General features: G+C 51.0%; 1 protein-coding gene across 2 annotated transcripts in view; it reads left to right on the top strand.

Annotated features, from left to right (window-relative positions):
- The window catches only part of WWC1 (WW and C2 domain containing 1), a 149,138-nt gene that overhangs the window by 98,719 nt on the left and 25,902 nt on the right, over positions 1-24,517 (top strand). For both annotated transcript variants that reach the window (XR_005019478.1, XM_036849151.1), the window contains exons 6-15: positions 3,200-3,329; positions 4,708-4,854; positions 6,066-6,139; positions 9,728-9,970; positions 15,512-15,601; positions 16,469-17,004; positions 20,496-20,604; positions 21,006-21,086; positions 21,735-21,821; positions 23,031-23,223. Coding sequence is in view for 1 of the 2 variants with exons in the window: in XM_036849151.1 (XP_036705046.1) it covers positions 3,200-3,329; positions 4,708-4,854; positions 6,066-6,139; positions 9,728-9,970; positions 15,512-15,601; positions 16,469-17,004; positions 20,496-20,604; positions 21,006-21,086; positions 21,735-21,821; positions 23,031-23,223 (1,690 nt within the window). In the remaining variant the exon portion in view is untranslated. The remainder of the gene's footprint in view (positions 1-3,199; positions 3,330-4,707; positions 4,855-6,065; positions 6,140-9,727; positions 9,971-15,511; positions 15,602-16,468; positions 17,005-20,495; positions 20,605-21,005; positions 21,087-21,734; positions 21,822-23,030; positions 23,224-24,517) is intronic.

Below are 24,517 nucleotides of genomic sequence, written 5' to 3'. Positions count from 1 at the left end.
ATGACCCAGTCACTTCGTGGCCTCCTCTCTTTTCAGAACCTGGGGGAAGCTGAAACTCATCCCTTTGTTCACTTCATGGTCAGCAAACCCAGTTTTAAAAAGCAAAAAGGTTGCTGAGGATTGAAGCATACCTCGTAGAGGAGGCTGAAAAGAAAAATCAAGCCCAAAGCTTGGGATTTGGCCCTGTCAGCTGCCCTGAGCCCTCATAAATAGGGAAGTCTAGGCCCACCAGCCCCGTGGGAGGAGGGCAGGACAGCATCTTTCTGCATGTCCCCAGAGCCACCCTGCCCAGGTGAGAGTTGTCTGGACAAGACCAAGAGGAGTCGGCCGCCGTCAGAGCCTTCGCCTTGCGTCTCTGTGGCTGCCGGGTGTGTGAATCTCTCAAGTGCTGCGAGAAAGGACAGCTGTGTAATTTGGAAATCCTAAAACACACCCTCTCCTTCCCACCAACCACGCGACTTTTCTTTCCCTTAAAAAAAAAAAAAAAAAAAAGATTCATTCACTGAGTGCATAATGGTAACCCTTTGTTCTCCTCCCCCGCTCCCCAGTCCTAAGAGTGTTCCCTTTCCCAGCTACTCTCTGGAGCCAAATTCCAGAGCCTGGGTTGCTAAGGCCACTGAGAGCCATCAGGTAGAAGGTGCCTGAGGCCCGGCAGACAGACCACGTCTGTCCCCTCCTGAGGATTCAAAGCCACCCTCCCCCAGCTGGCAGAGGACAGCCGGGCACAGACCCTTCCCCAGAGCCCCCAGCCCTGTTCAAGCAAACCGCGTCTCCCCTGCACCCCTTTCCCATGTGGGGCAGGGCCACCTCCGGTCCCAGACACTCGGCTCTGCTGGGAAAGCTCCCTGTAGACTAATTTTTCAAACTAAATCTGAGACCAGTCTTAGCCGACCGGGCAGGCTTGCCCAGGCCCAAGTCCTCGAAAGGAACAGACAGGCTATTTTTAGTGGGAAGACATAACTGGGGCTTTGTCTTCCCTGCACGGAGGAGGCTGAAATAACGGAAGGGAGGGGGAGGACCAAGCTGAGACCGCATCTTCCCCCCACCCGCTACCAACCCACTCCCCTGCTCACAGGCCCGGACAATGAGGCCAGGATGGAAACCTGTGATTCCCCACTCAGGTTATTTTTAGCCCAGGACACTTTGGCCTCTAGCAGGAAACCAGAAAGGAATGCCTATGAGGGGTTTCTCATCCTGAAATAATGGGTTTGTGGTGTTCCCTTAGACTGTAAAACTTCCTTTTCTTCCCCAGGAACTGAAACCTCGGCCCTAGCCTTTGATGAAAGGGTGAAGCAGTTAAAATTTCCCTCTGCCCTCAGAACCTTTTCCACAGCACAGCCCTCCTTCCCCAGAGGGCTGGGCTCCCCACCACCTCTGATTTGCTTGACCTTCAGAAACGACACCGTTACCCTTTGCTTTTTTACTCCCATCGTCCCCCATCAGAACGAACCTGTGTGTAGGGCCTGGATGAGCTGGTAAGCTCCCAAGGATGGAAGTATTCTAACTCCTCACATTTGCCTGGTACTCCCTAGTTCCCCACCTGATGTTCCATCCTTATCCCATTTGACATTCCTCACAGCTCCGTGAACACGGGCCGGGCAAGATGACATTATCCAGGTTTTCTCAGAGGAGGAAGCTGAGGCCCCATGTGCGTGAGGGCCATGCCCAAGGTCACACTACTAAGTGGTAGGGCTGGGAGTTCTGCATCCTTCTCACCTTTCCTTCACTGTGGCTATTAATGAGAGACGCAAAATCATCCCTGTGGTTCTCACCAGGGATGATTTTGCTCCTCTCCCCCAAGAGACATGCGGTAAAGTATGGAGACGTTTTTGGTTGTCACAACTCAAGGTCAGGATGCTGCTAGCATCTAGTGGGCAGACACCAGGGGTGCTACTGAACATCCCACAATGCGCAGGACAGCCCGACAACAAAGAATAGTCTAGCCCCAAGAATCCTGAGGTTGAGAGAGCCAGATTAAAGGACATGAAAAGATGTTCAACATTGCAAATCATCGGGAAGTGCAAATCAAAGACCACAATGAGCTATTACCTCACATCTGTCAGAATGGCTGTCATCAAAAAGAACACAAATAACAAATGTTGGTGAGGATGTGGAGAAAAGGGAACCCCTCCTACACGGTTGGTAGGAATGTAAATTGGCGCAGCCACTGTAGAAAACAGTATGGAGATTTCTCAAAAAACTAATGACTCAGCAATTCCACTCCTGGGTATATATCCAAAAAACACTAATTCAAAAAGATACATGTACCCCAATGTTCATAGCAGCATTATTTACAGTTGTTAAGGTGTGGAAGAAACCTAAGTGTCCATCAACGGATGAATGGATAAAGAACATGTGGTATATGTATACAGTGGAATACTACTCAGCCATGAAAAAGAATGGAATTTTGCCATTTGTAGCAACATGGATGGACTTGGAGGGCATTATCCTAAGTGAAATAAGTCAGACAGGGAAAGACAAATACTGTATGATATCACTTATATGTGGAATCTAAAAAATACAACAAACTAGTGAATAAAACAAAAAGAAGCAGACTCACAGGTATAGAGAACAAACTAGTGGTTACCAGTGGGGAGAGGGGAAGGGGAAGGGGCAGTATAGGGGTAGGGAGATAAAAGGGTTATTATGGGGTTATTTGAAATCATGTGGGTGAAACTTTTGAAAATTGTAAGGTACTATAGAATTTAAAGAATCTTTCATTCAATAAATAAAGTAAAATAAAACAAAATAACGTTAAGGGGGAAAAAAAGGACTGTTCTATGCCAGATACTAAAACTACACGAACATATTCAAGCCTGTCAGATCAAGTCTAGGACATTACCACATAAATTATTAATTATACCACAGCATACTGAGTGCAGTGTCACAGCTATGCACAACGTGTTATGAGAACACCTAGCCCAGCCTGGAGGACTCAAGGATGTAATCAGGGAAGGCTTCCTGTAAGAGTTGACTTCAAGAATGATGTTGCTTCTGCAGCCCCACACTATGGGACATTTGCAATTTGACAGGGACCTTCTGTGCCTTATCCAATAGGCAGGACCTGGGGAAGAAGGGTATGCAGGGCAGAGAGGAGACTTCTTCCAGGACTGAAGCACTATGGTCTATGCTTTTCTTCTGGGGAAACCCCATCCCTCGCCCTATCTCTGTCTGACCTTTCCTGTTGACTGTCTCCTAGAATTGATAAGAAAATGTCTGATGCTCAAGGCAGCTACAAACTGGATGAAGCGCAGGCTGTCCTGAGAGAAACAAAAGCCATCAAAAAGGCCATCACCTGTGGAGAAAAGGAAAAGCAAGATCTCATTAAGGTACGAGAGTTCCCAGTGATGTGGGCCCCATCCCAGTTTCTCCTGAGCACCTTCCAGTTCCAGGACTCATGTGGGCTATTTCCACATGCTGCAAGATCTTTGAGTTCTCCTCACTAGTTCTCTTGGGCTTTTAGTCTCATTTTATAGAAGAGGAAATGGAGGTTCAGAAGCATGAAGTGACTTGCCTAAGGTCATTGACAGCTAGTGTCAATGGCAGAACTGGAACAGGAGCCCTCTGGTCTAGTCTAAAGGCCACCTCCTTGCCACTAGCTTTAGCCATCTGGCTTATTTTGCACAGAACCAAATGGAGGGAGGTGGTTTCAACATTACCTCGACATCAAAATGTAGCATCTTTACAAGCATTTCATTTCATGTTCCACCTCTGTGCTGGGAAGTGACAAATGATGACAGATATGATTTAATATCTCTCAGGCAGTAGTGCCAAGCACTTTGCATGCACTGTGCCTCACTTATCCCTTACATCAGTGCTAGGTTATCTCCATCATACAGCCAAAGACTGCACAGATCAGAGAGTAAGCGGTAGAGCCAAGATTCAAACCCATGGACACCTGACTCAGAAGCCCATTCTCTTAACCCCTGTACAGCCCACCTACCCTCAAAGGAACTGCCTCCTTGACCTCTAAGATATTCTATTTTCATTCCCATCGGCAGATGAGCAGTCAAGCTCAGAGATACTGTAAATGACTTGGTGAAGGAAGCTTTGCACTCTGTGAGAAACAGAATAATTTCATAACTCCTGCCCAGGACTGCAGCCCAGTGACAAGACATTAGCAGACAGTGAGGCATGTTCCGATCGTGTTTAGCAGTTAAGAGTACCAAGTCGGATAGACCAAAACCAAATCCTGGCTCTGTCAATTGCCAGCTTCTCCCTGTAACAACTCCCTCGTGGATAAAATGGGGGCTAATCATAGGTTACTCCTCGCAGGACCGTGGTTAGGATTAAATCAGATCATGGTAGAGCTGACAGTTATTGAGTATTGACTGAACTAGTGCTTTACACTGGTCATCTCGTTTAATCAATATGATAGCCCTGTGAGATAGGACCCGTGATTATTCCCATTTTGCAGGAGAGGAAACTGAGGCACAGAGAGGTTCATCAACAAGCTCAGACCACACAGCTAGGAAGTAGCAGAGCAGGGCTTCCAGCTCAGTCCGTGTGGCTCCAGAGCCAGTGTCCACACTGGTTGCCCCCATGTAAAGGGCCTGGCCCAGTGCTTGGCACCCACTCACTGGTAGCTCTTTACAGGATAAGTGGGATGTCTAGGGGGAGCATGGGTTCCTAGTAGATTCATAGAGAGTGACAGGCCCAGAGCTCCCTCCCGGGAGGGTGCGTCGCCAACCCTGCCCTCCGTTCCAGAGCCTCGCCATGCTGAAGGACGGCTTCCGCACCGACAGAGGGTCTCACTCTGACCTGTGGTCCAGCAGCAGCTCTCTGGAGAGTTCAGGTTTCCCGCTGCCGAAACAGTACCTGGATGTGAGCTCCCAGACGGACATCTCAGGAAGTGTGAGTAGATGGCGTGTGCTGCTGCGGGCCCCCAAGGGACAGAGTACCCTTCTTGTTACTCACCTGAGGAGCTGGCTGGTGACCACCGTCTGTGGGCCTGGCTGTAACTCAGCCTTCTGGAGCTCCGTTCTCTTGCAGACCACCTGGCCCCCGGATGACATGAGATGATGATGTGGAGAAAAAGCCAGCACTGACTCCCTGGCCACGTGAATGCATCTCTAGATGCTGCACAGAAAGTATGTTTGAAGGACCAGGCGTCTCTCTCTGGTTTCCTTCGTGCTAATTTGCAGCGCCATTCTGTTGTTCTTTCACCAGCTGGGAAACAGGATATTTCCCTCCTGTTCATCCCAAAACAATGCATACAGCTTTCAGACAGCTGCTTGCCTCCCAGTTCAAAAGCTCAGCCCGGTCGGAGTAATGAATAGTGCAAGTGCTGTCCAGACGTCGCTCCTGAAAGACTTAGAGCAGGACTGACCCACGGCAATCCATAACTTTGAAGAGCTTTTGTTTTCCTAGAGCAGGTGACACTGAATGAACCAGCCTCCATGGCTAAATGCTATTCTGTCTGGTTTCTATAGTCGTATTCCCACTTGTGAGGAGAAGCTGTGTTCACGTCTGATGGGGTGAGCCGTGTAGCTTCTTGCCACTCCCGACAGAGCGTGGCGTGGCAAACGGGGCTGCGCTCTCCTTCCCCACACCACCCATGTGTCCAGCTACAAGCCACCTGTGGGCCGAAGTATTTGCGAAGGAACTGTGTGCCTTCTTCCAAGTTCTGGGACCTTCCTCTCACTCACTCAGTGTTGCACTCCTGACTGCAGGCTCCCTGAGTGTCTGGTGGGCCCCCTCCCAGCACGCCCAGAATGGCTATCTTGTGTATTGGCTGTCCGTGTTTCCTCCTGACCAGCTGTCCGCCATGCTTCTGGTGCTCGAATGGGCTCCAAGCCATTTGGGGCTGCAAGATGATATTCTGGGCCCTCGGCTTCTCTTCTAGAAGTGTTAAATATCTGAGTTTGGGGCTCTTCCCATGCCTTAAGGAAAGAAAGTGTTTTTCCCCTAACTGGCTTCCCTGCAATTCACACAGCCAGCTCAGTAATTGGGGACTATTTTTAGCTGCTTCCCACACAAGCTGTCAAGTCTCTCATGAGCTCCTGAAACCCAGCTCAGCACTGGCCACAATAGCCATATAATTCCCGACTTGTTCTTTCCTCCAGTTCGGCACCAGCAGCAACAATCAGTTGGCGGAGAAGGTCAGATTGCGCCTTCGATATGAAGAGGCTAAGAGAAGGTAATTAGAGGCTGGGGGCTGGGGGCAGGATGGCCCCAACAATGATAACTACCATTGTAGAGTGTCTGCTCTGTGCCTGCTTTTTACACATCTCATCATGTTTAATCCTCACAAAGATTGTGAAGGTATTATCATCTTCATACTTTAATCCTCTCTGAAACTCAGGAAATGACTCAACCAGGGACACTTAGCTAGATAAAGAATGGAACTATGCTTTGAACCATACTTTAAACCTCAAAGCCTTGTAATCTTTCCACTTGCCCGCCTGAAAATCAACCTCTAAAATCAAGGTTTACCAACAATCGTATAAGTAGTTTGGTGTGAAGGAGCACAGCTGGGGTTTTAGCAACAGGCTAAAAAGACTACGGATACTACCCACTTCAGTGTCTCCTGCCCAACTGGGAACAAGCTGTGTTTTTAAACTGTGTAGGCACCAGGGACTTCAGATGTTCTGTGGCTTCATAGAATCCTAAGCAGCTGGGTTCCATTGCCACAAATAAAATTAAAATAGTAATCAAAGCTGACATTTTTAGAGCATCTGTAACGGTCCACGCAATGTGGACAGGAATCCAATAGAAACTATTCAATAGAAGAAGCAAAAAAGGAAATTTGTTGGCCATTGAACTCCAAAGTGCTGTGGTAACTAGCTTCAGGCACAGCTGGATCCAGGGATTCAAATGATGTTACATAGACTCAAACGCTCTCCTTTTCTTAGCCCTGCTTGCCTTTGTGTTGATAGACTTTCCTGTCAAAGCAGAAAGATGACCCCCAGCAATTCTAGGCTTACATACTACCAGGTTAGAAACCCCAGAGGACCTACCTTTCACAACTGTTTTAACAAGCTTTGGGTTTGAGACTCACTGGCTTTTCTGGGAGAACCAATCGTTATTGCAGGGTGGGAGGAATAAGAATTCTATGAAGGTCCAAGCATGGGTCACGTGCACGACTCTGGGAAGGGGACTGAGGTCAGCTTTGTGGGAACCAAGTGACTTGAAAGTACGGGAGGACTGATTTCCCAAAGAAAATTTGGAATATTGTTAACAAAAGAAGGAGAAATTGGATACAGTTCAGGTGGGGAGAAACACATCCTGTGCACTATTTCAGCTCCCCCTAGAGGTCCAGCAAAACAGCACGACTTCTACGTTTGGACAACCACTTCTTGTCCCCTCTGAAGGCGACCACTCTGAACCCTGGATCTATTCCAGTTTGTTGGAATGCCTATCTTAGATGATCTGTTATGGAGAGATGAAAGGACTGAAATCTTCCCTTTGGGGTTGAGCCATTAAACTTCTCATCACAGAGCTTCCTGGCTCATCCTTTATCCAGCTTTGTGCCTCCCCCTTCACCTAAGGGTAGTTGAGCACATTATTGACCGTGGGATTTTTGCAGAAACTAACGCCTGTGGATGTAATACGTCTCCGGTCAAAAATGTGTTAAGTATAAAGAATAGAGCAGCCTGCTGAATGGGAAAGCAGAGGCTGCAGGTCTTGAAGCAGGGAGGGCAGGTGGCTATATAATGCAAGGTCTGATCACTGTGTGCCAAGTTTTGTCACATGTGCATTTCTTGGGAGTGAGTCTAGCAGATTTCATCAGATTCTCCTAAGGATGTATGGCTAAAAGTTTAGGGATCACTGGCATAAGGAAAACGCCACCAGAAAGTACATCCAAGAAAGCATCAATTACCCCTTCAATGTCCCATGTGTAGTGGAGCCCCTGCCAGACCTGGCCATATCACTCTATCCTTGAAGCAGCTGGATGGATAACAGCAGCTACAGAGTTATCCCAAAGCCAGTTTTGATGGATTGCTGTATATGTGAATATGGAATTTAAATTAATTAACTCTGAGAATCCCTGCTGAGACACTTGGCTGGGGAATGAGCACATGTAGATGTGTTTCTCTGTATGGAATTTTCACTACACAGCATGGAGATCTTGTCTCCAACAGTGTTTTGAGTTTGGTCACATTGTTTGCAGATAAGATTGAACTATGACATCCCTGGTGGTGCAGTGGTTGGGTGTCCGCCTGCCAATGCAGGGGACGCGGGTTCGATCCCTGGTCCAGGAGGATCCCACATGCCGCAGCGCAGCTAAGCCCGTGCGTCACAACTACTGAGCCTGTGCTCTAGAGCCCGCGCGCCACAACTACTGAGCCCGCGTGCCTAGAGCCCGTGCTCCGCAACAAGAGAAGCCACCGCAATGAGAAGCCAGCGCACCGCACTGAAGAGTAGCCCCCGCTCACCGCAACTAGAGAAAGCCTGCGCGCAGCAACAAAGACCCAACACAGCAATTTATTTATTTATTTATTTATTTATTTATTTAATTTAAAAAAAGATTTAACTGAGGGGTCCAGAGGTCTGGGACCTCAACAGATATTGACCATGTTTATGACCTGCAGTCTTAGGTGAGCCATATCCTCTCTGGCCATCTGTCCAACAGGGTTACCACCAGGTCCTATCCAGCCTTTAGGGATGGGGTGAGGCTAGGACAGTGATAGCTAAAAGCACTTTGCAAAGACTAAATCCTAAAGGATCACATGATTGCTTTTAAATATTTGAAGCAATACTCTTAGCAGTACTGTGAATCTTAATTTGATCCAACAATAATCATACCTAATGTCTATGTCACACTTGGCATTATATAAAGAGCTCTTAATGATATGTTTTCACTTGGTCCTCATAACCCACCTTGCAGGTACCATCATTATTCCCATCTTACAGATGAGGATACTGTGTCTCAAAACAGTGAAGGGCTCCCAACTCCTTCCCGTAACACTTACTAAGGGCCTGCAGTGTACCAGGCACTGTGCCAGAAGCTTGTGTTACCTAAATGATTTCTTAAGAAGGTCAGAGCCAAGACTCCAACCCAAAGCCTCTGACCTCAAATCCGCAGCTGTTCACAGGGTGTTGCCGCCACTTTCTAGACTGAGAACACAAGGTTAGCAATGGCAGTATTTGCTGTGGTCATAGTGGGCCCATGACTGCCATTGGTTCAGCACTCCTGTGCCGGACACACTGAACACATAATTGCTCATTTTCACACCAATTCTGAAGGACGAGTAACTGTTTTCTTATATACAAGGCTCAGGGTGTGTGCCCAACATTACACACCTAAGAAGTAGTTAAACCAGAAACATTCACTGAGTGCTTGTTTAGCATGCATGAAATGTTGTGCTTGGACATTTTATGAATTATGTCATAAAACCTTCAACCGTTACCCAACAAGGAAGGACGTTTTGTTATTCCCTTCAGAGAGACGAAGAGACTTGCCCCAGGTCACCTAGCTAGTGGTAGGAGGCTATTGCCTGGTGACGAATCAGGCTTCGTGTCCCTCCGGGCACGGACGCTGCCTCTACCCTATCCCTGCAGAGCCTACTCACGGTTGGCACATGGTGGGCACCGCATATGTGTGTTAGATAAACATCTGTTCCTTGAGACCACACGCTGATGAAAAGGAAGTCAGTCAGTGTCAAAGAGGAAGCTCTGAGGACAGCATGCCTCCTCGGACCACGTAACCTTGGAAACACAGTCCGTCACGCTGCTCCCGCATTGCCCTGGGCACACCAGTCACGCTCGCCCTCTTGGCCCGCAGGATCGCCAACCTGAAGATCCAGCTGGCCAAGCTTGACAGCGAGGCCTGGCCAGGAGTGCTCGACTCCGAGAGGGACCGGCTGATCCTCATCAACGAGAAGGAGGAGCTGCTGAAGGAGATGCGCTTCATCAGCCCCCGGAAGTGGACCCAGGGGGAGGTGGAGCAGCTGGAGATGGCCCGGAAGCGGCTGGAGAAGGACCTGCAGGCGGCCCGGGACACCCAGAGCAAGGCGCTGACCGAGAGGTGGGGCTGGGCTGGGGGCTGGGGGGCCGGGGCCCTTCCCTCGCTGCCGGTCCATCCTCCGGCCCCCCATCAGGGTGGGGAGAGGTGATGGGGACAACCTGGGGCTCCTGGGCTTCAGCCCAAGGACAGTTTAAACATCTCACCACTTTGCAAAGTAGCAAATCTGGGGAAGTGACTCACCATCCAGCTACCCCAGAACTTTACACAGGGAATCGCATTACCAAAAAAATCTGCTTACCTGCAGGTTTTCAGAAATTATCTTCTGACTAAGATAAACTCTATGTAATTTAGAGCAGTCGTTCTCCAACTTTGTGACAGTGATTCACATTGTATTATTACCTAACAGACAACAGTTTTACAAAGCAGTGCATACTCCTTCTCTGTGTGACAGCCCTCTGATATTTTCTTTTATGTTGCATTTCTTTTCATGCTGGTCGTGACCCACTAAATTGATTTTGCCACACGCTAGCAAATTGCAATTCGCAGTTTGAGATACACTGGTTTAGATGGGGGTTGCGAACTGAGATGTTTATAGGAGTCAAGCAGGTGATATAAATGCCAGAGGCCCACCTGGCCGTGGGCCATGTTAGACTGGAAGGTACAGACCCCACTTGTCTAAAGCAGGCGCCGTCTGCAGCCAGTGGAGGTGCAGGCCCCAGGCTGCCAGAGGCCCCCATAGTTCAAGAAAAGAGTTGTTTGGATTTTTTTTTTTAATATTGGCAACTAATCCAAAAATTTTTTAAAATACCATGAGGGCTAAATCAGCTTCATCTGTGGGCTTGATTTAACCTGAAAGCCACTGGTTTCCATTCTCCGGTTGAAGCCTTATAACAGACTTTACTTCCTGCAGTGTCTCACCAGCCTCCACACCCACATTGCACAGAGCACAACTCCGTGTTCACAGTGGGTCCTACAATCTCCAGTTTCTCATTCATTCATTCATTCATTCATTCTGTCCATCAGCCCATTGTTTATTCATTCATTCATTTAAGAAACGTTTTGTTGCACATATTTTGTATGCAAGGCAATTTGGAGGATTCAGAAATGAACAAGTCACGATCCCTGCCCTGATACCCTTAAAATCTATTCAGTTATTTTCACTTGTTTTTTGGCAGCAGGCTTTATTGAACAAGGTCTCTGCCCTTAAGGAGCTGGAGTTGAAGATAGTGATTTTCAAACATTGTTGGAGGAGGTGGGAGGTGGGGGAGAGGGATGAGCAAGGGAATTCCTCTTTCCAGTGAAATCAGAGGCAGAAGCCCAGTTTATAAAGCAGATAAACTTGTCTGGGCCCAGTGGCAGCAGGCCAGGCATCCTAGGTGCCTTGCATCACCCCACGGCGGGTCCTAAGATGCCTTCAGGGAGCCTCCCGAGTGCTAAGGAACCCTGCTTGCAATCCCACCCTAGTAACTGAGTAAGCTCTATTTGCACATGGCGGGGTGCCAGATGGGTCAAGTTGACCAGCCTCTTTCTGGCCTCTTGTGACCACATCACACAGCCCATTGACTGGTCAATGGTGGGGAATCTCTCCCCACCAAGCCCCTTGTCAGAACTACTACCAGGGATGTGTCACTTTCCTCTCCTTTATCTTCCCCTGGGAGGGGTGGCTGATCAGCGCTGACCTACCACCAGGGAGGTGGGAGAGGGAGGAGGAGAGGGCTTCAATATTTGGTGTTTTGTAACCCTAGGAAGCACCTTCTAGAATTCTCTGTTAGTGCCAAGACTTTGTCCTGCTTTCCCCAAGGCTGTCTGTGCACCTTGGGGACAAGGCCTGTGTCTAGACACCTTTGTGCCTTTAGTGTTAGTTGAAAGAATAAATGGTTCGCCAGCCTGGGCAGACCCTTACAGGCCTCTGTATACATCTCCTGGTCTGTCTCCCAGTCCTCTGGGCCCCTGACTTGCTCCCAGACCCTACAGCCGTCCCTGGAAAGCCCTCAGCTTTTCATTATGCTCACAGCCAGCAGCTGAAGAGAACAGATCCCTGGCAGCCTTACTCCTTGTTGGGTCGATAGAGATACCCTTCCCACCACCTACCTTGTGCAAGTCGTTGACCAATATGGACTTCAATTGCCTAATAGGGAAAAAAAAACAGGATAATTACATTAAATACTTATATATTCTGAAGGCAGGTGGTTGGACCAGATTGTGAATTGAGGCTCTTCTCTGCTATCATAATTTTGGTTTCTCGAAACTAGGATTGGATAATCTCTTAGAGACCTCTATACTACATGCAAAAGGTACCATGAAGTACCAGACTCTGTAAGCTATATCATCTCATTTAAACCTCCCAGCAACCCTGAGGTTAATCTCCATTTCATAGTTGTGGAAACTGAGGCTCACCCAACATCACCAAATGGCAGAGCTGGGATTACAACCCAGGCTTGCTGGCTCTGGAGCTCATGCTTGCCTTAGTCTCCTGCCCACTTAGAAGGTCTTTTATTATTGCCTTCAGCCCCGTCTTTCAAAGGTCTGATTGCTCCCCTGGAACAGTGAGTTCACGCGGCCAGTTCAGGGAAGCCAGAGCCTCCACGCCATGGCAGCTGCTGAGCAGGTGTCTCGAGGTCCCAGAGGGCAAGGTCCCCTGGGAGACATGCAGAGAGAAGCCAGGGGGCACGTGGGCAGGGAGAGGCGAGAGCCTCGGGAAGGACAGGGACGGGGCTGACGGCTGTGAGCCTCCTGCACGAAAGAGAGGAGAAAGCCCACCCAGCCGTCTTCGTCTGTGTTCAGCTGTCTGCCTGTGGCCCCCTGTTTGTCTGTGTTCATCCCTCTGACTCTCTTGTTCTCTCTCTAGGTTTCTTTCTCTTTTTGCTTCTCATGCTCCTCTCTCTCTTCTCTCTCTCTGTCTCTCCACATGGGACTATTAGACTCCTCACCTCACACAACAGCCTCTCTGTTCAAGGTGCCTTTGAGAAGGCCAGGAAGAGACACATCGAGGAAGAGCACACCACAGGGCCTACCAAACCCCAGTGTCGAATCAATCAGAAGCACAGACCTCCCCCCAGTACTCCCTGTCCTGCACGCTGCGTCCTCCTCCCTCCCCAGGGGCCCTCCCCGGCACTCCTGAGAGCTGCGGTGCCTGTTAAGAGTGAGGACTCCCTGCCCCCTCCCCAGGGACCAATTCCCCAGGCCTGAGATGGAGCCCAGGCTCTTGCATTTTTAACCAGCACCCCAGGGGCTGAGCCGCAGCTTGTGGGGATTCCAGCCCCACCTCCTGGGTCCTCTGCCTGCTTCCCGGCTTGATGTGTTCTTGGCCTCCCGGCATGTGCCAGGCATCCCATGCAAACACCGTATGGCCAGCGAAGCCCAATACCTGTAGGAGGCCGTCTCGGCATCTGTGTGTTGCTGCTGGTAGCTACACCCCTGTGCTCGGGAGGTCAAGGCCATCTGGCTCCCGGTCCCCTCAGCCTCCTTTTGGGGCTCCACTGGGGACCTGCATTTACTGCCAGAGCACACCTCTGTGGTCTCCTCCCAGGGGAGAGGAAAACAAAGGTAGAAATGGTGGCCCAGGCTGCACCTTGACCCCAGACCTCACACCCTTTCAAGGTCTTGCTCTCATGAAGGGTCAGATTCCGTAGTCGTGTCCATTGCACTGAAAACCGGGGTTTTGTTCATTACGGGCTCCATCTGCCAGCCCCCCCTAGTCCCGGGCAGGACTCTGGAAACACAGGGCTGGGGACTGAGCTGGCCAAGAACCATGCCGAGGCCGCGGCTCCCGTGGTCTTTTCTGAAATTTCACAAGGCCACTTCCCCAGTGACTGGTCCTGCCCCTCCCTTATCACTTTGCAGTTGTGTCTCAAGCAAGCTCTGGTCTTCACGGCAGGGCCTGTGCTGGAGGCCTTGGGCGTGTCAGTGGAGGGATGGCGTGGTTAGGTTTTCCATGGAAATGAACTCTTTCTCCCAGTCCCCTGGCTGGGTTGGCTGTGCTCTGGGAGCAATGAGTCAGTCATTCCTCCTGCAGCAGGATGGCATAAGGGGATAAGATGCCAACGGTGGGACATATCTGTCCATGGGAGATTTAACATCCAGGTCTCTCAACAGAGCAAATGAGCTTTCCCTCCATCAACTGGGGAAAGTCTCCATTCAGCAGTAACTTTTCAAGCACATCCATGTGGTGGGCGCCATGCTAGGGGCTGAGAGAGTGAGGCACAGCTCCTGCCTTACAATCCCCAGCCAGTGCAGCAGCTCAGAAACCTTACTGTGCCTAAAAGTCACCTGGAATAGGGAATAAAGATGCAGATTCCAGGGAATTCCCTGGTGGTCCAGTGGTTAGGACTTGGCACTTTCACTGCCGGGGCCCGGGTTCAATCTCTGGTTGGAGAACTCAGATCCTGGAAGCTGCACAGCGTGGCCAAAAAACAAAAACAAAGAGATGCAGATTCCTGAGCCCTGCCCCTAGACTTTCTGATTCAGTAGATCTAAATAGAACTCAGGGATGTGCATTTAATAAGCACACCTCCCCTTCTGGTGGGGGAGCTCTGTGGGCCACAGACAGAGAACCACTAATCTAGTGGATGCAGGAGAGCAGCCCAAGTCATGAGTGGGTGATGGAGCTCCTTCCCTGTCAGATCCAAGGACCAGCACCCTCTCTGGAGCCCACCCAAGCCGCCCCCATGGGGAATTTCAGGAGAAACTGGGGGCTGAGCAGAGTCTATATCCAGCCATCCCTTCTAAACTCAAGGGTTTTGCCTTCAGGGAGGGAGCTGCTGAATTGGGCTCTGGTGTCGGCATGCCTGGGTGCAGGCCTTATCTCCGGGGTTCTGATGCTCTGTCACGCTCACCTGGATCTTCCCCAGGCTCTATGGAACCACTCTCTTCAGCTCCTTGGCTGACTATTGCCCGTCCATTCAGCCTTGGGATGCTTATAGACTCAGAGCTCAGTCCTGGACCCTACCTTGTTTTTCCTTCTATATTTTACCCTAAGATGGTGCATTCATTTGTTAGGGCTGCCAAACCAAAGTTCCACGAACTGGGTGACTTAAACAATGGTAATTTATTTCCTCGCAGTCCTGGAAGCCGCAAGTCCAAGGACAAGGTGTTGGCAGGGTTGTTTCTCCTGAGGTCTCTCTCCTTGGCCTGTGGATGGCCATCTGCACATGGTCATCTACCATGTCTTCACTTGGTCTTCTCTCTCTGCATGTCTGTACACAGCGTAGGGAGGGATGGTTGGGTGGAATCCTAATTCTGCCAGTAACTCTCTAGCTTTAAGTAAACTATTTAAGAGCCTCAGTTTTCTCGTATATAAAGTGGTTAAAAAAAAAATTCTTACTATGCAGGGTTATTGTGCAAATGATTTAAGGCAATGTTATAAGTTTCCTAGTCAGCCCCTGGTATATAGCAGGTGATGCATATAGCAGTTACTATAGGATTATACGTAGAGGCCATACCTCTCCAAACACCCTAATATAATGCCTCCAGGAAGTTCTCGTGTGTGCCTCTGTGGGTCTGTGCGTACATCTCCATGAGCCCCATGCCTGTGATTCCTCTTTTGGACAGATGGAGGCGGGTTCCCTCTGAGCTCCACACTCATGCCTTCTCTCCCTTCAGGTTGAAATTAAACAGTAAGAGGAACCAGCTGGTGAGAGAGCTTGAGGAAGCCACCCGGCAGGTCGCAGCTCTGCACTCCCAGCTGAAAAGGTGAGTAGTAGGCAGTGGGGTGAGCGCTCCCCTGGGCACGGTCGTATGCAGGCAGGCAGCCCAGCCCAGCCCAGCTTCTGCCCTTCACGTGTCCTCCATGGCCTGAACGTGCCCGTTTAGAAGCACAGCAGGCAGACGGATGATCTGGGGGACTCGCTCTGGGCCTGGTGTGGCTGGGGGCAGGGTCCTTCACCTCCCCAGACCGCAGCCTCCTCGGTCCTCTGACGACACAGCAGAAGGCCCCAGCTGGGTGCTAGCGTGTCTTGTTCACGTCTCTCCAGCCAACTTGCACAACGCAGAGAGGGTAGGCCTCAGGCTGGCGCCTTGGTGGGCAACGTGGCTGGAATTTTATCACGACATTCTGTTTTCATCAAATATTTTTAACAGTTGACAATGCTTTTCAAATTACACTTAGGATATAAAGTTTCCTTTTTAAGAAAATTATATTAACGTGTAAAAAGTGAGTTGAGTTGAAGGAAAATATTAAGCAGCGTTATTTGGGGTTGGATTCAAATATGGAGAAATATGAAAATGGAATGCCGCCGGTGGAGGTTTGAGAAACAGAGATATTGAGGCGAAAGTGGACTTTTAAGGCAGCTGGCTTGGGTTCGAATCCCAGCCCTGCCAGCTCCTGATTATGTGGCCTTCTCGGGATATCCTCTTCAGTGAAATGAGGATGCGTGGTCCGCCCTGGAGACTGTCAGGAGGGTCTGATGAGATGGTGCATTCTAAGTGCGCGTGGTGCGCCCTGGAGACTGTCAAGAGGGTCTGATGAGATGGTGCATTCTAAGTGCACGTGGTGCTTTTCAGGGGAAGTTCGGGGCGGCCCACCCACTCTGTGTCCTCACCCTCCCTCCCCTGCCCCAGCCTCTCTGGCAGCATGCAGAGCCTGTCCTCGGGCAGCAGCCCCGGATCCCTCACGTCCAGCCGGGGCTCCCTGGCCGCCTCGAGCCTGGACTCCTCCACCTCGGCCAGCTTCGCCGACCTCTACTATGACCCCTTCGAACAGCTGGACTCGGAACTACAGAGCAAGGTGGAATTCCTGCTCCTGGAGGGGGCCACGGGCTTCCGGCCCTCGGGCTGCATCACCACCATCCACGAGGACGAGGTGGCCAAGACCCAGAAGGCAGAGGGGGGCGGCCGCCTGCAGGCCCTGCGCTCCTTGTCCGGCACTCCGAAGTCCATGACCTCCCTGTCTCCCCGCTCCTCGCTCTCCTCCCCATCCCCGCCCTGCTCCCCCCTCATCGCTGACCCCCTCCTGGCTGGAGACGCCTTCCTGAGCAACCTGGAGTTTGAAGACCCCGAGCTGAGTGCCGCTCTTTGCGAACTGAGCCTTGGCAACAGCACCCGGGAGAGGTACCGGCTGGAGGAACCCGGAACAGAGGGCAAGCCGCTGGGCCAAGGTAGAGGGCACCACATCCTGGGGGCGGGAGCCTCCAGGAGGGAGGAGGGTGGGAATTGTGCTCGGGTCCGAGTTCCAGACCCCAGTGATGATTATGGGCAACGTTTTTTTTTTAAATTTATTTATTTATTTTATTTTTGGCTGCGTTGAGTCTACGTTGCTGCGTGCGGGCTTTCTCTAATTGCGGTGAGCGGGGGCTACTCTTTGTTGTAGTACGCGGGCTTCTCATTGCAGTGGCTTCTCTTGTTGCGGAGCACGGGCTCTAGGTGCGCGGGCTTCAGTAGTTGTGGAACATGGGCTCAGTAGTTGTGGCTCATGGGCTCTAGAGCGCAGGCCCAGTAGTTGTGGCACATGGGCTTAGTTGCTCCGCGGCATGTGGGATATTCCCTGACCAGGGTTCGAACCCATGTCCCCTGCATTGGCAGGTGGATTCTTAACCACTGCGCCACCAGGGAAGCCCCTATGGGCAACATTTACTGACTGCTTTCTATGTGCCAGGTCTTTACATGGTATATTGATTTATTTATTCATTCAGTAGGTATTTATTATGTGTTTACTATGGTCTAGGTCTTGAGCGAAGGGTTTTTCCATGGTGGGTTCATTCATGCAACAGATATTAAATACCTCCTGAAACTAAATGCCAGGTCCTGTGCTGATGGGTGTACATGGATTCATTCATTCTTTCATTCAGCTGATATGCCATGTGGGTTAGTCACAAGGATACAGCATGGAGGACAGACAGGGTCCTGGTTCCCGTGAAGCCTACATGCAAATGAAGGCACAGACAATAACTGTACAAGCAGATCAATAAAAGCGCTAGGAAGAAAATAAAACAGGGCATGTGATGGACAGGTTGGGTTAGGGCTGCCAGTTCACATTGGGTGGTGAAGGAAGGTGACACTTGAACGGAGGCTTGAGCAGTGAGAGGGAGCCAGCCTTGGGAGAAGCAAGAACAAAGTATCTGAGGCTGGAGCAAAAGGGGCTGCAAGAGGGGCCAGAGGGAGGAGATCACCAACAAGACAGAGAACTGGGCAGAGTACGGGTTGTGTAAGGTAAGGAGCTTACGTTTTACCCTCATTGCAGCAAGGATCCGTGTGACTGTTTGAAGCCAGGGAATGATATGACTCCCATTCTGCATGGGGTCAGAAGAGAGCATTATGGTGTGGACTGAGATTCAGGTCGGATGCTGATGATGACAGCAAAGATTTATTACAAGAAAAATCTTTTATCTTTAGCAGCAACCACATAATAAATTATAATAGTTAAAATTTATTGGGGTGCATTATGTGGTGAGCAATGTGCTTTATATGATGAAATAGGTTACTTCCGTTATACCCATTTCACAGATGAGGAAACAGAGGTTCAGAGAGGTGCTTCCCCAGCAGGTGGGGAAGCAGGGATTGGAATCTGGGCTTTTCTGACCCCAGAGCCCAATCTCTTTATCGTCACGCTCCCCTTAGGACATGAGGCAGCTCTGTGTATTTATTCCTAAGACACTCCTGGTGCTCGCTGATGCCATCATGCCTACGGTATGAAGCTCAGGACTGAGCGGGGTGATTTATCAAGTTCAGGTGTGCAAGATAACAGGCACCATTAGGTGTACTTACTCACGTAAGCCTCACAACAACACTATGAGGTGGGTGCTATTATTATCCTCATCTTACAGACTGAAAGGAATGAGACTCAGCAAGGTTAAGTGACTTGTCCAAGGTCACTGTCACTGCTGTGAAGTGGTAGAGTCAGGACTGGCTCCAGGACCACCTGCCCAGAACCCACAATGAGCCATGTGCCAGCTCTGTCGGCAAAGGGCTCCTGGTCCTGGCTCCCGTGAGGCCAGCTAGAAGCTCAACCCACTTCAGCCGTCAGTTCCGGGAATGGGTGGGAGGGTTGCCGCTGCACCCAGAGCTATCAATTCCTTCGTGTGCAAGGGCCAGTGGGAGCAAGGGGGAAACGACGAGATTTCCCGGTTAATTAAAGGCTCTGCTGGGTGCGTGCCAGCCGCTTCCTTGGAAGAGGAGCCCAGAGATCCCTGGGGCTCCCTCACCGGGAAGGGAGTCTTGCTGAGTGTCCTCAAACAAAAATAAAAACAGGCTTCCTACTGCCGCCGGTGGCAAGCTTCAGAAAATTGTTCCCTGGAGAGGAGGGGTGTGCAGGTGGTACCCCTAACAAGGCTCAAGAAGCGTTCCCGGCACTCCCTGTCTAAAGGCTGTGATAAGCTGGCTCGGGGATGCTGGGACCCCCACCGAGTGCAGGGAGCAACCCCCATCCCCCCGCCTTCTGCCACAACGTCCGTGCAGCTTGGGGGCCAGAGCCCGCTCGCGTCTCAGGTCGGCGTTTCTTCATGCCACCTCCAGAAGCCTTCCCCGCTGCCAGCTGATGCCAGGCTGAGCCCAGACACTAAGCAGGTTATGCGATTAGTGCCACTGTTCAGTCAGCAGACAAATTAATCTCCTTAAGTGGTTTAGTGGAGGGTGGAGAGGGGTGGGTCTGAAGGCAGGAGGTCTCCAGGGCTGCAGCCGCAGATGTGGGACACAGGCTGGGAAAGCCACGCCCACATGGCCCCTTGGCTTCTCCCAGGCTCACTGTCACCATCCCCACCCCCAGCCCCTTCTCCTGTCTGCCCACCCCCCGCCCATGTGCCTGGCACACAGCGGGTGCTCAGAAGTGCTGGCCGTGAGGTTGAAGCACCTGAATCTGTCCTTCCCCTGCTGCGTGGAGGTCAGGAGCTGTCCTATTCATCTTAGTAGCTCTGAACTTAGCAATGGACCTGGCACACCGTCAGCGCCCATTACTTGGGGAAGGAAGGAATGTGTAGTGTGTGCTGAACGCTCGGGTCTGAGCCCCGGGAGAGACTTCTGAGGGCCTCTATCAAGGGCAGGGGAGATGGACTGAGTTAGGAATGGAATGGGATGGGCGAGTAGGACAGCCGGTACTTAAGTCCTTCCCTTCTTTCTCCTCTTGCCCCTCCCAAGGGTCCGGGGGCTGTTTGCCCCAGGTGTGTAGGGATCGATCTAGAAGACATCACTGTAGTGATGGGAATGATAGTCGTAGTAACTAAGGATGGTGGTACTGACTTTTCTAGAGCACTTCCCCTACACCAGTCTCTGTACTAAGGACTTCCCTATATCATCTCATCCAGTCTTCCCAACAGCCCTGCAAGGCAGGTATTATTATCCCCATTTTACAGATGACGAATGCAGGGCTGAGAGGGAGTAAATCAGTGTCCCACTGTCATGAAGCAGTATGTGGCAGAACTGCAACTTGAACCCAGGTGGTTTGGCTCTGGAGTCTGAGACATTAAACACAGAATCACATGCTACCCTTTCCTTCACCGCAAAAAAAGGCAGGACCTCGCTGTCAAGTGCAGAGGTGGCTGGATTTTGGCGGGACCATGTTAGGACAGTGAGGGCATCAAAAGATGTATTGTGACGACAGTATCCTGATTTCTAAACCCTGCCTTGCCATCCTTCCTTTTTTCCTCTCTTCTTCCAGCTGCGAATAAGGCTCAGGGGTGCGACCTGAAAGTGGCCTGTGTCTCAGCTGCCGTGTCGGATGAATCCGTGGCCGGGGACAGTGGTGTGTATGAGGCTTCCGTGCAGAGGTGGGTCCCTGAGTCTTGGGAACTCTGAGTATGCAAGGCCCGGGCCTGCTCAGGTGTGTGGGAGGGACCCACAGGAGGGCGGTGCTGAAGTAGCAGCCAGAGCTCCTCCTCCCGGGGCTGGAGATGCTTCACATTTGGGAGACTGCTAGTTCCGCAATTGCCGTTAAGGGTGTATGGCTAGAGGAGCAAGTATTAGAGAAAGCGCAGCTGCTGCTTCAAGAGAGGGATCCGGAGTAGTTGTGGGCAGGCAGGGTCCACAGGGAGGCTGAGCAGACCCAAACCTTCCTCCTTGAGGACCCAGCTGCTCCCTCCCAGAGAGAACCCCGTCTCTGGAAAATGACTTTGTCCCCTGGTCACTACAGGGAAGCCTGACCCTCTTTCTTTCCTGTGTTGCTTTCCAGACTGGGTGCCTCAGAAGCTGCTGCTTTTGACAGTGATGAGTCAGAAGTAGTGGGTGCAACCCGGGTTCAGATCGCCCTGAAGTAAGTGGCAGGGAGGGCGGGACAGAGGGGCGTGGTCTGTGCAGGGTCTCCTCCTGGCCTGCAGCGTCCCCAGCATTTACCCTCACAGCTGCCCAGCGAGGCAGGCTGACAGCTGTGGGCTCCTAACTAAAGGGGGTAGGGGGGGATCTCTTTCCATGCCTCCCCGTTCCCCATTTCACAAAAGAGAAAAAACAAGGTTTGAAGACCTTTTAAGTTGCCCGGATACACTGAGCTGGCCAGTGGCAGAGCCAGGCAGGGACCAAGACCTCCTGCCTTTTGGCCTGTTTGGTCGTTGTTGCCACGGCTTTTGTCTTATCATCTCACCTGGACCGAAGTCAACCCCTGGGGGCTGCAGCCCAGATTTCTTACTGTTTTCTCTTGATGCAGGTTGGCCCCAATATTTTTTAAAATAGGAATTAACTGCCAGTGTTTAAATGTCAGGAAATTTTATACAACCTCTGGCTTCTCTTTAAACATTCAGACCGACAGCTCTGGACCTGCGTCCCTGCCTGGCAGCAAACACTGGGCCTGTGCTCCCCAGCTCACCGCAGTCCCCAGAGCAGCCAGCAGCCGCCTCTGTGACTATCAAGGGAGAGAGAGATAAATGTGTTACTAACAGGTGCTCCATATGCCCCCTTTTCATTTCAGGTATGATGAGAAGAATAAGCAGTTTGCAATATTAATCATCCAGCTGAGCAACCTTTCTGCTCTGTTGCTGCAGCAAGACCGGAAAGTGTGAGTGTGTAGCTGATGGGCTGTATATTATCCTCTCCCGCGCTGCGCCCATCCCAGGGGACACTCTCCTGCTCTGTTCTGCTCCAACAACAGGCCCCGTAAACCTCTGTGGGTACTTAGTGCACATGACCGTGATGCACAGTGTCAGTGCCGTGAACGTGGATGCAGGCAGGGTAGCAAACACGCTCGCTCTAAACAGGAGCGCTCCAGACAGCTTCAGACCTTCCACATATGCGTCCTGAGCCCCTGCCAGGCGCCAGCACTAAGGAAGGGGTGGCGCGCAAACCTCTGCCCTTGTAAACTTGAAGCCTGCTGAAGAGGAAAGTCACGGCCCCTTTTATCTGCTCTAAGCTCGAGTATTCCACGCAGAAAGAGCCGGGCCTGCCTTCCTGAAGAGCCGGCTCCCATCACTGTGCTTCTGTTGGCAGGTTGTGATGGGTGTTTACCTTACGGTTGATGATACAGCAAAGACCGGCACTGTCTGCCTCCCAGCTCGGTCCTGTGCAGACCGGGTTTATGTTGCATTGAGCTCGTCTGCCTACATGTTCCTCCTTTGCTAGACCGTAGGCCTTGAGGGCAGCAGCAGGAGCTTATATTTCTGTGGCCTGCACCCAGCCAGCGTCTGGGGTGTGACACGTGGGAAGGAGGAAGGCAGGCCGGAAAACAGGCAAAACAGAAGGAAGACAAGATGGGACACTGGACTTGCGTGCACTCTTTGCTGTTACAAACAGGGCCGGGATGAATAACCTTCTCTGTAACTCATTGGTACTTGTGCAGCAGTATCTGTGCCTAGAAGCCAGCTGTCTGGGTCAAAGGGTGAATGCATATGTACTTTTGTTAGGACTGTCACCTTCCCCTCCGCCGGAGTTGTGGCATTTTGCCTTCCTACCAGCGGTTGTATGAGTATTCCTCAGTGTTAACAAGCAGCCTGTCGGATCCTTCTGTTCACAGCAGTTTGCACACCGTTGGCCTCAGGCTCCACAAGCTTTGAGGGCCTCACGATTGGGGGATTCAGTAGAAGGAAAAGCAGCACATTGTCCTTGGGGCCCTTATGCATCCCTCATGAATAACTGCATAACTACTGGAGAAATTACAAACTCTTGTCCGCTGTTGTTTCCTTGGGGATTTGCAGCAGCCGTGTAGCCTAACACCTGAGCCCCAGACCTGGGCTGACCTGACCCAGGCTTTCCTGTGTTTCTGTCCCTCTAGGAACATTCGCGTGGCTATCCTTCCCTGCTCCGAGAGTACCACCTGCCTGTTCCGGACCCGGCCTCTGGACGCCTCGGACACCCTGGTGTTCAACGAGGTGTTCTGGGTGTCCATGTCCTACCCAGCCCTTCACCAGAAGACCTTAAGAGTCGATGTCTGCGCCACCGACAGGAGCCATCTGGAGGCGTGCCTGGTGAGGGCTGTGTCTGTCTATCTGTGCAGCCTTCTGTCCTTCTGGGGATTGGTCCACCTTGCACTTCAGGAAGAAGGCTTGGAGAAACACAGCTTGTGCTATCAGCCCAGCCCTTCTTGGGTTCTAGGCAGGGGCTCTTCCACAGATGAACAGCATTGTTCCCAGACTTATTGAGAGCAGGGGAAGGGGGAGCGGGGAGCTCCTTTTTCTGCCGTGGAATTGCAGCGCCACATCCCTTGTGCCTGAGGCTGAGTCACCAGCCTTCCCACCGTGTGGCCTAAGACTCTTTAATTCTGTCTGTTTCCTTATCTGTAAAACCAGCTAACACTGGCTACCTCACAGGTGGTTCTCTGAGGGTTAAATGAAGCACTAAAGCAGTGCCTCTCGAACTTTCACGTGCACACAGGTTACCTGCGGCTCTGGTTAAAATGCAGATTCTGAGTCAGCAAGTCTGGGCAGGCAGGCAGCAAGATTCTGCATTTCTGTCAGGCTCCCAGGTGATGCCAGTACTGCTGGTGCCCGTAGCAAGGATGTAAAGCAAAGTGTCTGCACACACTAGGTCTCACGGGAAATCAGTTCCCATCCCTTTCCTGCTTGGCGAGGGTTCATAACAGCGTCATTGCCATTTATGTTGTTGTTATTGCTCACAGGAATGCAGTAGCTTGTGCCAATTGGATGCAATTTATATGGTGGGCTCTGAGCTAAGCTCCTTACGTGTGTTATCTCTGCTGATCCTCACTATAATCTTATAAAATAGGTAACTGTTACACCAGTGAGGAAACCGAGGCACAAAGAACTTGCCCAAGGTCACACAGTCAGGAAGTGGCAGGAACAGAGTTAGAGCCCAGGCAGGTCCACCCATGTCAGACCCTGGATGTTTTCTGTGCGCCAGCACAGTGCTCCCTGGAGCCCCCGGGTGGGATGGTGACTGCAGGATTTGGCAGGCAGGGTGGGTGCTGCTGAAGGATGGAGCGGAAAGCTTTTCCAAATCCAGGCTCCAGGGAGTTCCCTGGCGGCCAGTGGTTAGGACTCCAGGCTTTCACTGCCGTGGCCTGGGTTCAATCCCTGGTTGGGGAACTGAGAAAACCCACAAGCTGCACAGTGCAGCCAAAAAAAAAAAAAAAAAAAGGATATATATATATATATCTCTACCTATATATAGATAGATAGACAGATACTGACACACACACACACGTGTGTGTGTATATATATAAAAGGATAGAATTTTTATTTTTTATTTATTTATTTAATTTATTTATTTTTGGCTGAGTTGGGTCTTTGTTGCTGCGCGCGG

The sequence above is a fragment of the Balaenoptera musculus genome, chromosome 3, assembly GCF_009873245.2.
Source record: "Balaenoptera musculus isolate JJ_BM4_2016_0621 chromosome 3, mBalMus1.pri.v3, whole genome shotgun sequence".
In the NCBI taxonomy this organism is placed as follows: domain Eukaryota; kingdom Metazoa; phylum Chordata; class Mammalia; order Artiodactyla; family Balaenopteridae; genus Balaenoptera; species Balaenoptera musculus.
Note: the sequence above shows the minus strand (reverse complement) of the source record. Positions and strands in the feature narration are given on the sequence as shown.